The sequence below is a fragment of the Emydura macquarii genome, unplaced genomic scaffold (assembly GCF_026122565.2).
Source record: "Emydura macquarii macquarii isolate MOO-44397 ecotype Brisbane River unplaced genomic scaffold, CSIRO-AGI_Emac_v2 contig_2473, whole genome shotgun sequence".
NCBI classification, from domain to species: domain Eukaryota; kingdom Metazoa; phylum Chordata; order Testudines; family Chelidae; genus Emydura; species Emydura macquarii.
In genome coordinates, this window is record NW_027132610.1 from 19275698 (window position 1) to 19291868 (window position 16171).

General features: G+C 49.5%; 1 protein-coding gene across 1 annotated transcript in view; it reads left to right on the forward strand.

The window, feature by feature from the left end:
• The window catches only part of EBPL (EBP like), a 58368-nt gene extending 43342 nt beyond the window's left edge, over window positions 1-15026 (forward strand). The window contains exon 4 of the mRNA XM_067563087.1: window positions 14822-15026. Coding sequence (XP_067419188.1) covers window positions 14822-14861 — 40 coding nt within the window. The 3' untranslated portion in view covers window positions 14862-15026. The remainder of the gene's footprint in view (window positions 1-14821) is intronic.
• The last annotated feature ends 1145 nt before the right edge of the window (window positions 15027-16171 follow it).

The following is a 16171-nucleotide window of genomic DNA, read 5'->3' on the forward strand; positions in this document are numbered from 1 at the left end:
CCAAAATCAGCTATTGTTTAGTGAAAAATAATCAGATGACTTTGTCTCTCACAGTGTGAGAACACTGATGAATCTGGAGGGCAAGAAGATTTAAAATGAATAAAGGAAACTTTTTAAAAATGTGGCATAGGTACAAAATCTGAGAAGTTACTGCAGGAGCAATGGGGTAGATTTAAAAGGCATTTGATATTTATGCTAAGAGGGATAACACAGGTGTTCTACCTAGACCAGAAATTTACAAAGGCCGTTGAACCTCCTGGTTCAAGATATATGGTGTTTGTCTGTGGACTCTGGAAAAGAGCCTCCTGAAAAAAGCACTGCACAACTGGCCTAATGCATAACTGGAGTTTGCCTTCCTCTAAGGGATCAAGTATATGCCAGGCCACTATTAGATTTAGGATTCTGGACTAAATGAACCAATAATCTGGTCTTGTCTTGTCTTAAATTAGATTTTCAGTTCCACAAGGCAGAATCTGTCCTTGTTTGTGTTCATACAGCACCTAGCAAAATTACCCAATCTAGGCACTACTATATATATACATATATATGCATATAGAATAATAAAGATGAGCTAATACAGTAAGCTCTTCTGCATCTGCTAATGCAGTAGAAAGTTGAAATTCAAAAGTTTGGGGTTAATTTTATTAACATACTTTGAATTAGACATTACTTACACATACAAAATACTTCAAAGAAAATGCTGTATTTGGCCATATACAAAAATATTTTTTCCTAAAATGTCATTCCTGTGCCCAGTTCAAAGGGCACGGGATGAAACATTGATTACAAAGTGACAAAATAGGTCAGCACATAGGAATCTGAAAACTTGGTTCATACAAACAGCCGGAGTTCTGATATATAGCAGAGTCACAACATTTAGATCCAAATCTGAATGTCCCCAAAATTCAGGGATTTTGAATCCAGGGTTTTGGTTTATATAATCCCTTCAGATTATATAATAATTTTGTTTTTAGTTTCCTTTTTACTACTTAAATCTACATGATTAGGCCATTGTACAACAATAAAGGGAAAAGGTCTGTTTAGAAAGTTATCCATAGATAATGGGAAATAGCCACTAAAAATGAGAACAACAACCCAATCTTTAATTCCTTCTGGACCAATAGGATGAATGGAAGCAAATGAAACAAATGGGACACTGATTCTATGACTCAGTGTCAAGAAACTGCTTTTCTTCTGTCTCACCACAGAGTGTCACTCTTATTCCACGCATTTCTCAATGAGAGATCCTCTCTCAGGGGTAGGAAAACTCTACTTTAAAAGGAACCAGTTTTAAAATTCAGTGACTCAGACCTTGTCTACGCTGCAGGTTACTTCTGTATAATTTACGTCACTCAGGGGTATGAATAATCCACACTCTCAGCGATGTAAATTATACCACCCTAAGCGCTGGTGTAGGCAGCGCTATGTCAGTAGGAGAGCTTCTCCTGCTGACGTAGCTACCACCTCTTGCAAGAGCTCTCCTCCTTCAGTTTGGAGAGTCTCCACCACAAATGGTACAGCATGCAGCTGTGCCGCTGTAAGTGCTGTAGTGTAGATGTTGCCTCAGAAGAGTGTTCATGCTAGAGATCAGCCTAGACCCACGGTATCCTTCCTCTTCCCTGAGACACATGGCAGGGGTCACTCTGAGATCACTTCAGACATTCCTCTCAGCTCACACTCAGAGTGTGATGAGCACCTGATTCTTCACCTCCAGAGCTTTTACCAGTGGTTGTCTCTCAGGGATATGGCCTCTCCCCTGTCCTTTTCAGTGTCTATATAAAACAGCTAGTGAAGACTGAAACAGGATGGAGTAAAATGCCAGCAAGATAACACTCATTTCTACATCATTTTCACATCAGACTCAGACAGCACCATCTTGCACTTATCCAAGGGCTTGGTTGTGATCAGCAACTGGATGAAGATTCATTTCCAGATGAATCCTGGAAAAACTCAGGAGATACTGCCTGGGGAATAGATAAGCACTTTAAAGAATTTGCTATCTTTACTATAGCATCCTCTTAGCGGGTGTCCGCCGGTCCAGACCCTTGATGTTCACTGGGACTCCTCTCTGCTTCTGGATGCCCAAATAGCCAGGGACACAACACACTCTTTTCCATCTCCAGCCCACAAAAGATTGTGTCCTCTCCTGTTGAATTTGGATCTAGCCATGGTGATGCACACATTCGTGATCTCTTTATTATTGCAACGTGCTGTACTTTAGGTGTGAAATTGCTGATTCAAGCTGCCTTTGGGCTTTGGGGTGGAATTCACTATGTTGATATTGCCCTTTAAAATCTCAAGTGGTTTGAGTGTGGGTACTGGGAGAGCATTTTTCTGCTAGTACCATATTGCTATAGCTGTTGCCAGCAGAGTCATAAGCTGGAGCTCTCTTAATACAGCAGAGGGAGAAACCAGGAGCTGAAATATCTGAGCTGAACTTATTTGAGGTTCTGGCTGCACTTTCCCCCCCACATTCTCATTTATGCACTCCCTGTCTGTTGCCCCACAAAGTTGCAGGACCTCTTTGTCAGCCTCCTCCTGGTGCTGGCCAAGATGGTCATCCATCAATCCAGGAAGAGGAAGCTCAGCAGGGAGGTTCTCTACAACTGTGGAGCCTACCTCTATTCCTTACTCCTCTCACATATCTGGGGACATTTCCCCTGGGCGACATCCAACCACTCCTCAGACCCTGCAAAGCAGTAGGCATTATCCAGCGTTCTCCGCTCAGTGTCCCCAATCAGTTCCTTCATTTTACACCTATGTCCTCACCCCTGTATGTGTTTTTTCATTTTTGTTCCCCAAATCAGCTATCTCCTAAGTCCGGTGGCCCCTCCTTCATTTGAGGGGGGTAGGGCCTGAGTGCTCCATCCATTGTTTGAGGATTCGGACATGCACTGAAAACAGTCAATCCTCTGCTCACCACTAGGACTCTGTTTCCTAGCCTGCCTTATGAGACATCATCAATAGAGATAGGGTGGAAACAATCCCCTTTCTCATTCAAAATGTTTATTCTAGGCTGTTCTAATTCCAGATAGTAGCTTTGTCATGACAAAAGAGCTCCTTTGGGATATTTGGTGTTCTCCTTCTTGCTCTGATCCTTCCAGAGAACTTGGGACTCTAGCATTGGATCCACAGGTATAAATGCAGAGCGAAACATAAGGGTATGCAGTTCTATATTAACTACCACCTAGCAAAAGGACCAGAATGCCTGACCTACTATATATAATGGAGAGAGAATTGTCCTTGTCACTGGGGAAGTTCAGACCTCAGGGACTTGTAACTACAGCCAAGGAAAATGTAATAGAGGTTTTAAAAATCTCTACCATTTTCCCCTCAAGACCACAATCTTCCCAATCAGAGCTTGTTTCCCCTAGGAAATTGTATCATGCTTCATCCTGATGAACATGGAGAGCTGAATTAGATAATACAATGCCAACAAGGACTGACTGGTCAGCACAAAAAGAGAAGCTGTGTTCACATATCGTGCTGGTGTGGAGGTATAAAAGATACCATTCCTCTGGGGTCAGAGGCTTGCAGCTGGCTGGTTGGCTGATTAGCCCTACTTGCTGCACCTGGGAAAAAGAGCTAGAACTTAATTGGCTGATCCTCATGAAAGAAGGCAACAGGAAATGAAGGGGGAGACAGCAATCCCCTCCAGAAAGCTGAGGGGCTAGTGGCTGTGCACCCAACGCGCTGCAGCTGGAGCAACTGTATCTCTAAGGCTTGGAGGTCAGCGCCAGGAAATGTGGGTTGATGAACTTACTGGTGGGAGGGGCAGACTGGGAAAGGGACTCTTCAGCCTACACAGACTTTGAGGGAAGAGTCTGAGGTTTGGTTTTTGTTAGGAAGGCTTGAAATAAAAACATAACTAACTCTCTTGGAAACTGGTTCCCTGGATTCTTGAGAGAGCTTCAGACAGAAGTACCCCAGGAAGTGGGCTGGCTCAGCGAGAGCAAAACCTGGGCTGGTCTGAGGAGGGTGCTATAAAATGGACCCCAATCCTTTACAGCTGGAACCAGCACTTACCCACAATTAGCTGATAGAATGCTGAACTCAGTATGTCCTGACTTGTAAACTAACCATTCTTCTTCGAGTGATCGCTCACGTCCATTCCACTATAGGTGAGTGCACGCCACAGTGCACGGTTCCTGCAACATTTTTCCCCTTAGCAGATCCCGTAGGGCCGGCTCTGGTACCCCCTGAAGTCCCACGCGCGTGCTGCAGTATATGAGGCACTGCCGGCCCTACGCCCCCTCAGTTCTTCTTTCCGCCCGTGATGGTTGCTGGAACTAGCCTTGCTCTTTGCAAGTACCATTCCCCTTCTTTGAACTCTTTGTTATTCGAAGTACTTTAGTTAGTTTTAAGTAGTTGTCAAGTAGTGTAGTTAGATAAGAAGTCCCTGAGGGACTTAGAGTGGCCGGGCCATCCCCCAGTCGCCTGGATTTAAGCCGCCCCCACGATCGGTGCCTTAAGTGCCTGGGGGAAGAGCAGGAAAGGCAAGTGTAAGATATGGAGGGCTTTTAAACCGCGGACTCAGAAGGGACCGAAAGATCAGTTAAAAGCCTTGCTTATGGAGGCAGCGTTCCGTCCAGTGTCCGAGCTGTCACAGTGCACCTCGGCACCGAGCATCACCTTGGTGCAGAGTGCACCACCGGCACCGGGCTCGACTCGGCACTGAGCAACATCCCTAGTGCCGAAGAAGAAGAGACAGCGCGCAGAGTGCGGACACTCCTTTGCGCCGTCAGTATGGGCAGGGTCGAGTGCGGACATGCACCGGCTGCAGCCCGTCGTGTCTTCTCCAGTGCCTGCATCTCCGAGCAGGGAGCCTCCCCCGACTCCTGGGAGCGGAAGAGTGCCCCTGCCAATGCCGTGGACACTGGAGGCTTTCAGGCATTAAGAGCCTTGTTGGCCTGCCTACGCCGCCTCCCCCTCCGCCGAGGGGGGAGGGGCTGGTGTCCCAGGGTAAGCCCGTGCTGGGTCCCCCCAAAGGGCGGTGGAGATCCCCAGTACGAGGAGGAAGATCTCCCGCCAGACAGCCACCGGGCGTAGAGTGAGGACGTTCCCCCAGCAGTCGCTCCAGGTCGGTGGCGTCGAGCTGACCTACTTCGGCTCAGGATGCGGAGTTTCCCTCTCGGCGCCGACATCGGTCCCCGGCACCAGAGACAGTGTAGACCAAGAGGCGGCACTGGTTGAGGTCTGCCAGGTGGCGCTCGGACAGCTCCTGTTCCAGATCCCCAGCACCGAGGAGTTTGCCTGCACCGAGGCAGCACACAACCCGGTCACTGTCGAAGGCCTCGGCACCAAGGGGTTCGCCCGCACCAAGGCGGTGTGGAACCCCCGTCACCATTTGAGGACCCTGCACTGTGCAGTCCCTGACGCGGAACCCAGTCGCCGGAGTCAGGCTCGGCCCTGCAGAGTTCGGAGTGGCACTGGTCTTGATCACCAAGGGGTAAGCAGCGCCGCAAGTCCTCGGTACTGAGGCTCCAGTACCGAGAGCTCTTCGGAGCGCACCTCCGTCCATCGGCACTGCTCATGGCAACGGAGGCAGTCCTCGTCATCCTTCATGTCGGAGGTGGCGAGAAGACGGTCCTCGGCATGGCATCCGGGACCAAGGACGGCCAAGGGGCCGCCGGTCTAGTGGCTTGGGGTCCCACAGGAGGGACAGTTGTCGGGACAGCCGACGCCCCCACAAGGCATCAAAGCAGGTGGCACAGTCAGCCCTGGTTTGGCCCCAGGGACAATGGTCACAACAATGGCCTTATTGGGCCCCATGGGGCATCCAGATGGGACCATGGCCCCAATCCACCCTGTCAGCAGGAATGCAGTCCATGCCCTCGGCCCAGGAGAAGGTCCATAGACACCGCTCCTCGGATGAGGAGTCGGACCCCATGGAGAGCCCCTCCACAGGTGCATCCCTTCGACAGGCAGAGGAGCACCTGCAGGACATGCTTCGGCAATCCTTTTCCTCCTCTCCGGACAAGGCAGTCTCCCGGGACCACATGGCGCCACTGGAGAGTTTCAGGGCACACCAGGAGCTGCTCAAGAGGGTGGCCTCTAACTTGGTGCTGGAGGTCAAGGAGTTAGTGGAGGCCGTTGATACCCTCTTCAATGTGCTGGCAGCAGCTGCCCAGCGAGAGTGACCCTACCAGTCCACGATAGAGTCCTCAAAATTGTTAAGGCCCTGGGCAAACCCCTTCCTCGGTTACCCCTACGTTGAAGGTGGCTGAGAAAAAGTATTATGTCCGGCCAAAGGATTTGAGTATCTGTTCACTCACCCGGCCCCAGGAATCCTGGTGGTGGACGCAGCCAACCAGTGGGACAGGCAAGGTCAGCCTGGTTCCATTCCCAAGATCAAAGACAAAAATATTTGTGGATTTGTTTGGGAGAAAAATTTATTCTACAGCAGCCCTGCAGTTCAGGATTGCCAACCATCAGGCCCTCCTGGGGAGAGAGAATTTTAATTTGTGGGACTCCCTCAGGCGGTTAGCTGAGGCCCTGCCCCAGGACCAGGCTGCAGACTTCACCACCATCCTGGATGAAAGAATCACGGTGGCTAGGGCAGCGCTCCGAACGTCCAGTGATGCTGCTGACTTGGCGGGTAGGGCCATAGCCTCCACAATTTCTATGAGGAGGTGCTTGTGGCTGCAACCCTCAGGCCTGTCCCAGTAGGTGCAGCAATCAATCCAGGACTTTCCCTTTGATGGGTCGGCCCTCTTCACCAATCAGACCGATGCAAAGCTGCAAGGTCTGAAGGACTCCAGGGCCATGCTTCGCTCCCTGGGCCTGTACACGCCCCAGGCTTCCAGGCGGCAGTCACGGCCCCAGGCGCAGCAGCGACCAAGGCCTCTGCCTAGGCCCTTTCAACCCTACAGAAATAGGGGGTTTAGAAGATAGAATCAGCCCCCCAGCTTGTCCTCAGCCCCCCATCAGGGGCCCCCCAGGGGGTTGGGCAATCATAGGAGACAGTTTGATGGTGCGCCCGAGGGTGGTGCCCCTACTGCTCTCCTGGACCCGCCCCGCCCTGTCCTGAACAGGTTAAGGCCCTTCTATCCCAAATGGGCAAAGATTACGTCGGACCATTGGGTCCTCGGGATAGTCTCTGGGGGCTACGTCATACAGTTTACCTCTACCCCCTCCCCCCCAGCAATCCCCCCCTCTGTCCCTCTTCGGGACCCCTCTCACGAGCAACTCCTCTTGCAGGAGGTGGACACCTTCCTTAATATAGGAGCGGTGGTTATGGTTTCTCAAGGCAGAAGGGGGGAAAGGGTTCTATTCAAGGTACTTCCTCATCCCCAAGGCAAAGGGGGGTTTGAGACCCATACTAGACCTGCGTCATCTAAACAAATATGTCAAACGACTCGGGTTTCGCATGGTCTCCCTAGCCTCTCGGGATCCAGGAGACTGGTATGCAGCTCTTGACCTCAAGGATGCATACTTTCATGGGTCCATCCTCCCCAGCCACAGGCGCTTCCTCCGCTTCACAGTGGCTGGCTCCCACTACCAATTTACAGCCCTGCCCTTTGACCTATCCTCGGCTCCAAGGGTGTTCACCTAATGCACGGCGGTAATAGCGGCCCACCTGAGGCGACAGGGTGTGCAAATCTTCCCTTACCTAGACGACTGGCTGATCAGAGGCAGGTCCAGGTTCCAAGTGCAGGAGAGTGTGACCCTCACTTGCTCCACGTGCTGCAGGCTGGCACTGCTCATAAACAAGCAGAAATCCACATTAACCCCAGTGCAACACATAGAATTCATTGGGGTCATCCTGGACACTTCCCAGGCCACAGCCTTCCTGCCTCAGCCACGTTTCGAGGCGATGGTCTCTATCATCTCCCAGTTACACCGATGCCTCACAACAACAGCCAGGTACCGCCTAGAGCTGTTAGGCCACATGGTGGCCTGCACGTAGTGGTTGGCCTCGGTATATGTGCTGAGCAGACAGCCACGGAATTGGGGGGTCACAGTTCCCCCACCCATCCTAGCCTCCCTAGACTGCTGGAGATCTCCCAGAGCAGTGTTGAAGGGCGTTCTGTTCAGGGAACGGGTTCCATCAGTCACCCTAATCTCCGACAACTCGGACGTGGGTTGGGGGGCCCACATCACCGCCAACCTGAGCACTCAGGGGCTCTGGTCGGGGGAGGACAGGCGCCTGCACATCAACGTGAAGGAGCTGAGGGCTATTCGCCTAGCATGCAGGCTGTTCCTCCAATTCCTGGCAGGCAGAGTGGTGCAGGTGCTGACGGACAACACCGCAGCTATGCTTTTTATAAACAGGCAGGGAGGGGTGCGCTCCTCAGCTCTCTGCAAGGAAGCTATCCATCTGTAGGACTTTGCCATGAGGCACTACTTCCACTTGACTGCCTCTCACCTCCCAGGAGTGAGGAACGACGAGGCGGATTGCCTCTGCAGGTCGTTTCTACCCTGCCATGATTGGTCGCTGCACCTGGAGGTAGTGACTACGATTCTCCAAAAGTGGGGTGTTCCCCAGCTGGATGTATTTGCGTTGGCCTGGAACGCGAAGTGCCCAAGGTTCTGCTCGCTTCGGGGTCGCGAGACCAGTTGATTTCCGTCGCATTCCTCACCGACTGGGCAGGGACCCTCATGTACACGTTCCTGCCCATTCCGCTTCTGCCCAAGGTCCTACTGGAAATAAAGAGAGACAGGGTGGACGTCATACTCATCGCCCTGGTCTGGCCGAGACAGCACTGGTTCAGCATGCTGCTGGACCTCTCGATCACCCCGCCCCTGGAGCTCCCTAGGCAGCACGACCTTCTCTCCCAGGACCATGGTCACCTGTTGCACTCAGACCTGGACTCCCTGCACCTCATGGCCTGGAGGCTCTGTGGCTGACGGAGGGAGAGAGAGCCTGCTCGGTGCAGGTCCAATGAGTCCTGCTGCCTTCTACACAGGTCATGTATCGGGCTAAATGGAGACAGTATACCTCTTGGGCGGAGTCCCGGGGCATTCCGCCCAGCCTCTCGCCCCTGCAGGCGATCCTGGAGTACCTGCTCCAGCTAAAGCTGCAGGGTCTGGCGCTGACCTTTTTGAAGGTTCACTTGGTGGCCATTTCGGCCTTCCATCAGCCTCTAGAGGGGAGATCCCTGTTCTCTCATCCCATATCGGTCAGATTCCTCAAGGGGGTGGAGAGGCTGTATCTGCAGGTCTGCGACCCAGTGTTTTCCTGGGATCTCAACCTGGTCCTCTCGAGACTCACGGGGCCCCCCTTTGAACCCATGGCTTCATGCCCTCTGCTCATGCTTTCATGGAAAGTAGCCTTCCTGGTGGCCATTACCTCAGCTAGGAGGGTCTCCGAAATTAGGGCCTTGACCTCGAAGCCCCCTTATACAGTATTCTATAAGGATAAGATGCAGTTGAGGCCACACCCAGCCTTCCTGCCCAAGGTGGTTTCCCAACTTCATTGTAACCAAGATATTTTTCTCCCCGTGTTTTTTCCCAAACCGCATGGTTCAGAGGAGGAGACGAGCCAGCATTTGCTGGACGTGAGACAAGTCCTGGCCTTCTACATCGAGCGTACAGAGCTGTTCCGGAAATCAATGCAGCTCTTTGTTGCAGTGGCGGACTGGATGAAAGGGTCAACTGTCTCCACTCAGAGCATCACCTCGTGGATTACATCGTGCATCAAGTTCTGCTTCAAGCAGACTAGGGTGCTGCTTCTGGGAACCATCACAGTGCACTCAACCTGAGCTCAAGCCTCATCTACAGCCTTCCGGGAGACAGTGCCCCTGCAGGGCATCTGCAAAGCCGCCACCCGGTCATCGGTGCATGCCTTCACGTTCCAATACGCCATCGTCCAGCAGGTGAGAGAGGATGAGGGATTCAGCAGAGCCGTGCTGAGGGCAACTCACTGGTAATTCCTACCCACCTCCAAGATATTGCTTGTTAGTCACCTATAGTGGAATGGACATGAGCAATCACTCAAAGAAGAAAACAAGGTTACTTACCAGTAACTGATGTTCTTCGAGATGTGTTGCTCATGTCCATTCCACAACCCAGCCCCAGTCCCCACAGCTGGAGTTGGCAGAAAGAAGGGACTGAGGGGGCGTAGGGTCGGTGGTGCCTCATATACCGTGGCATGTGTGCGGGGCTCCAGGGGGCGCCGGAGACGGCCCTACGGGATCTGCTAAGGGGAAAAAAGTTCCGGGAACCCGTGCATGGTGGTGTGCACTCACCTATATTGGACTGGACATGAGCAACACATCTTGAAGAACAGTTACTGGTAAGTAACTTTGTTTTCTTTACAGTGCATGTTTCTTTCTTGTTTCTAAATGTTTGTGTAGGTACGAGGCTTGTGTCTGTGAGAGACAAACATCATAGGCTACAGCCAGTCCTATCCTGGCAGGGGCTATGTAAATTTTCCCTTGAAAACACTGTTAATGTACTTTAACTTGAATCTATATTTGTGTAATTACAGTCCTGGGTCTCTCAAGAACAGAGGCTTGTAATCATGCTGTGGTTATGGATGTGGATTAGGATAAAAACACCACGTTAATTTCTGATGTGCTTTATTAAGATATGACTCTCATTTAATCTCTGTTGTACCATGCTCTTCACTACGGCTAGGACACCCTAGTTATACAGGAATGAAAAGCCTATCCAACTCCAAAAATCTAGATCTTTATTTGACCCATTTTAAGCTCAGCTGGGAGAATCTTAGTGTATATGACAACGTGCAAATATTTTGCATCAGAAAATAGCAGATTAAAAAGGTTACACATCTCAGTGTCTCATCTGTGACCAAAAAGCATAGGAGCAGAAAAAGAAAGAAATTCTTGGAGCTACAGAGTAATGATGGCAGTGAGGCTAGAAGACCAATTTATGAAGCAAGCATCATCTGCTCTTGGTAAATAAGCTCCTTGAGAACAGGATAGTCCTTTCTGTTAAGTATTTGTACAGAGCCTAGCACAATGGAGCATGGGCTCTGCTGCATTACAAATAATAAAAAGTAGGCTGTGTCTTTTTCTCATGGAGGTGGACCTTGCCGAGGTTAGATTGTTACAATGCCCTCTATATGGCAGACCTTGGATTTGGAGATCTTAAGAACATGCTACAAGATCCACCTGCTTTCCCCAGGTGAGAGGGTTTGATTGGGAACTGACTGAGGGATGCAAGAAGCTGGGCTGAGGTTGCAGAGGTCCTTCTATCCTTTAAGACTTACAGGTATATCTCATGTTTAGATGTCCTGTTTTGTGAGCTGTATGACAATAATTATATTACATCTACCTACTGCAGTTTCTTATATCTTCCTCTGAAGCATCTGGTACTGGCCTCTGTTGGAAACAGAATACTGGGCTAGAATGATGCTGGCTTTGATTCCTCTATTTATCTATAGTTATATTGTGCCTAGAATTTCAAATAGATTGTTTGAATAAACAAGCAATGATCAATCTTGCCCTAATCAGTTAATCGTTAATAGGGCAGCATCAAATTGAATAGACACCCAAATTATAGTACTAGAGGTTTCTTAATGTTTCTCTTAGCATGAAGAAATTAAAACCCAATCTAGAGATGAGCCCCAGACAAAGAATCCAGATTTTTTAATTTTGCCAAAATTTGTGGGTAGTGGATCCAGCAATTTGGCTAGTAAATAAGAAAGTGTTATTTAATGCTTCTAATAACACAAGAACTAGGGGTCACCAAATGAAATTAATAGGCAGCAGGTTTAAACAAACAAAAGGAAGTATTTCTTCACACAACACAGTCAGCCTGTGGAACTCTTTGCCAGAGGATGTTGTGAAGGCCAAGACTATAATAGGGTTAAAAAAAGAATGAGAAGTTTATGGAGGATAGGTCCATCAATGGCTTTTAGCCAGCATGGGCAGGAATGCAAAACCATGCTCTGAAGTGTCCCTAGCCTCTGTTTTCCAGAAGTTGGGAATGGGTGACAGGGGATGGATCACTTGATGATTACCTGATCTCTTCAATCTCTGGCATTGGCCACTGTCAAAATACAGGAAATTGGGCTAGATGGATCATTGGTCTGACCCAGCATGGCCGTACTTATGTATACAGACTTGTTTGTGTAGCACTTCCAAGAAATGTGCTGTTTGTTGTAAAAGGGAGAAAATATTTGAAAACAATCAGTTTGAAAAAGAACCACAGCAGAAGTATGAAAAGAAAATGCTGTTGTGTCCAAGAATGTGCAATATTAGTATTAGTTGAACATTTTTACACCTTTATTCTCCAGAAAGAGTTGTTTAGAACAAGGGAAAATCCATAATCCATACTACAACACAGCTACAGGGAGGAATTCCAGGTATGGAAGTGGATGGGATGAGTGTACTGAGCCATGAGCTGCAGCAGTGAAGCAGCATGCTACTCCAGATCTGGGGCAGGTGGGAATTGCTTGCAGGGAGGGTTTGAGACAGTCTGTACCCCTATGTTCACCCCCTTTATAGTGCTATGATAAATTTTGTACAAAGTATGCCTTTTGAAGTATTTGAAAACTCATGATCTGCTGATCATCATTGTATTAATAAAATGTGTGGCAACATTGTATGTAAAATTTAAAGATTCCACTATACAATATTAAGACACGTTCTGGAGGGCAGTCACAAACCAACTCCCAGGAGAAAAAAGGCTAGTCAATGCCTCAGCCAGGTGTCAACGAGATCAAGTGGACCATCACCTGATTAAGTGGCCATTCTTTGGCAGGAAAGGGTGTGTGAGCAAAAAGTCTACATTTTGACAAAGTAGTAGCTTAAGGTTCCTGTCCATACAGGCTTTCTGCAGATGATTCTTGTGCAAGAGAAAGGGCTATAAGAGATGAGGGCAGATGCCCCAAATCATCTCTCCCTTTCTCTCTACCAATGGCATCAACACCACTTGAAGAAGAAAGGAAGCAGCACTGGACTGGGGAGAGATCCTGACTGAAGGATTCAGCCAGTAAGACTATTGGAACTTGTGATGAGAGAGATCTTCGCTTTTGAATTCACTTAGCTTGTTAAATTGGATATTAGTTGTGTTTTACCTTTTAGTTCTTTGTAACTTTCTGACTTTTATGCCTCATTACTTGTAATAACTTAAAATCTTTCCGTAGTTAATACATTTGTTTTAGCTAAACCCGTGTGTTTGGATTGGAGTGTTGGGGAAATTTTGTTTGGCATAACAGGATTTGTGCATATTTTCTATTAATGAAATGCTGGACTTTATATGAGCTTGTAGTGTTGAGAAGGGTGCTGGCAGTACAAGATGCACGTTGCTGGAGGAAATTCTGGGACTGGGAGTTCGCCGGTGTTGCCCTGCAGTGTAATCCAAGGGTGGTTGGCTATCACACTCTTACAATATAGCTAGGAGTGATTTACATGCTGGAGGTTGTGTGGGAGCAGACCAGGAATGGTTGCTCTCACAGTGAAGCATTGTAAGAGGCACCCCAAGCTGGAGAAGTGAAAGGACCCATCTGTCCAGATTGAACCTGGGTAATGTGATCGGGTTTTTGGTTTTAGAAAATGGTAACTTTCATAGTAAGCAAAGCCAACGTAGCTGATGCTGTATAACATTATTGAGCTCTCTTCACAGTAAAGAGCTGATAAGGGGAAGCTAAACCACCTTCCGTCTATTTGCTCTTGCCCAAGTTTTTGCATAGCAACCTGGAGCCCAGGAGGAGAGCTGTTTGAGGAGTAGGAAGTGCAAGTGCATGCAGAAAAGTCCAAATCAGTGCAGCGCACTTTCCGCATAGCAGCAGCAGGGCAAAGGCCTGAGCACAGCCAGGCTCCTGGAGCTGCTCCAGGTTCAGACCCCCTGCCCTGTGACTGTGGGCTGGTGCAGTGCCAAAAACTGATAACTGGCAGATTTTGTGACTTAGGTTGTATTGAGCATGCTCACACAAAATCAGCATGCTCAATAACATTTGCTGCAGCTGCTGCCCTCTCCCTGCCCTTACTTAGAGTCAGACTGTTGCCTGCTCTTTAGAGGGGCTAAAAAGGGGCAAATTGGAGGAGGGGATGGGCAGGGTCTGAGCAGGGGGTGGAATTTTACTGGCCTGGGGGCGGGGGGTCAAGCAGCTGGAGGCAGGGGCAGGAGAGGGGCTGAGGAGTAAAAATCAGGGACCGCGGAGGGGTAGGAGCCGGGGTTAGCCCAGGGGTGAGGCACTGCCAGCCTGTGGCAGAGGGGCAAAACCGCAGCACAGGGAAGGGCAGAGGGTGCAACAGTGACCCCGATGGGATAAGCCATCTGCCCAGCTTTCAAAAATAGTGGGGCAGGGGGGCTGAGAAGCTTTTTTGTTTCCCCTCTCACAGGAGCCTAAGTCTCAGGGAAACTCTCAGCTCCAGCTTCCCAGGGCTGGGTTCTTAAAGGCACGGGCGTCCCAATGCCTAAAAACAGCAGCTCTTGTCTATCTGATATAACATGCTGGGGCACTACAGGGGACTTGATTAAGTGACAGATTTTATATTCACCCCCTCAAAAAATATTTGTCACACATTGGAGGATTTAAAAGAATCCCTTATCAGTTTATATGTCTACATAAAGTCTCGTGGCAGCTCACAAATTTGTCTTATCTGCTGTGATTCCCTGAATCACTCTCCTTCCTTCCAATCCATTTTAAGTAGTTTTGCTCCTTTTAGGATGTTATTTTTATTAGTCTTATTACTCTTACCGCTTCATCATTTACCTTTGTTACCATTGTGGGGATGCATGTCACTGTGCTATATATTAGTTATTTTAATAGCAAATACTCACCCTAAATATTTATAAGTAAATCGGTGATATTATTTTTAGCAAGGATATCTGTGTTTCTAATATTGTACTTCCTATGGTTCTTACTGTGATTTTTAATTCTACCTTTTCCAACTTACTTTTATAGTGCAAGTTTCTTCTGTTGGATCATGTTCCACACTGACTGATTTCCTGTCCTGGTGTCAAACCTTCTTTTGCCATTGTTCCACCAATGGGGATTGCCTTTTGCAACTGTTATTTTGCCTCTCATTGCAGCCCTTAGTGCTTTTTCACATATTGTTGCTTGTGTGTAGAACTTGATTCTCGAATATTGCAGAAGGGAAGTAAAGTATTGTGACACTCTGTAGAATATGAATGACTATTTCTAATATTACTGATACCAATCTTCCTGAATTGCTAAAATATGCCATGCAAGGTATCTATTGTAAAGTCATGATTTGCTAAGATAGATGAGCACATTTATATGTATGTATCAGTGTAAGGGGCGACTCGGCCCAGTAGGGGCATCGCGACCCTTCCTCAGGTCTAGGCTCTGAAGAAGGCCACAGCACCTTCTCCTAAGGCAAAACAAGAAGCTAGCGTGTTGCGAGTCTTTAGCCCCTAGCGGGGCAGAGCTGGTAAGGAATCTATAGCCCCTGGCCCTCAAGCAGGGCAGGGCTGGTAAGGAGTTGGTAGCCCCCAGCTCAATATCCTCTGTGGCAGCCGGTTCAGAGGAGACAAGCACTCCTGGGGTGGCTAAGGGAAGGGGGGAGGGGGACGCAGGCCCACTCGACTCCACTGCATCCCAGCCCCAGGCCCTATCAGTGACAAAGGGGCTCTGTCATTGGGTCAGCGGGGCTCCAGCCGCAACACGCTGACACTGGTGCAACCACAAGCTCAGCCATACTATAGTTGGCTGCCCCTGGGCTACTTCCTTCCACCCTGAACCTGGGTACCTGGAGCCAGGGGTCTTCCTTCAAGTCTCTGGGGTAGACAGCTAGTAGGAGTCCCATGAGTCCCTCACCGTCAGCCAGTGGCAGGTCCGGGAACTCCTTGGGGCCATCAGCGGATGGCAGCTCCTCCAGGTCCCAGGGGGTCCTCCGGCACACCGGGCTCAGGCAGCTCCAGTGGGTCCCCAGAGACAGGCAGCTCCTCTAGGTCAGGGCCAACTTCAGGGGGTTTCTCCCAGTCAGTGGTTTCTGGTAGCCCTTTCCAGTCACTAGGGCCCAGCGGCCCGGACAGGCCTTGGAGGCTCCGGTTGGTGGGGTGATTGCTCTGCACAGCCGTGGGGCCTGGGTCAGGCCCAGACCACAGCCTCGGGAAAGGCACATCCTTCTCTGGCAGCAACTTCCCCCTGACTGAGCTGCTAGGTCGGCCTTTAGTACTTCCCCTTCGGTCCTGGCCCCTCCCCTTTGCTCCCAGGGTATTTGGCCTGCAGGATCCTGATCTGCCCAGCAGAGGAGTCGAGACCCTTCCTTGGGCCCAAGCTCCGAGGAAG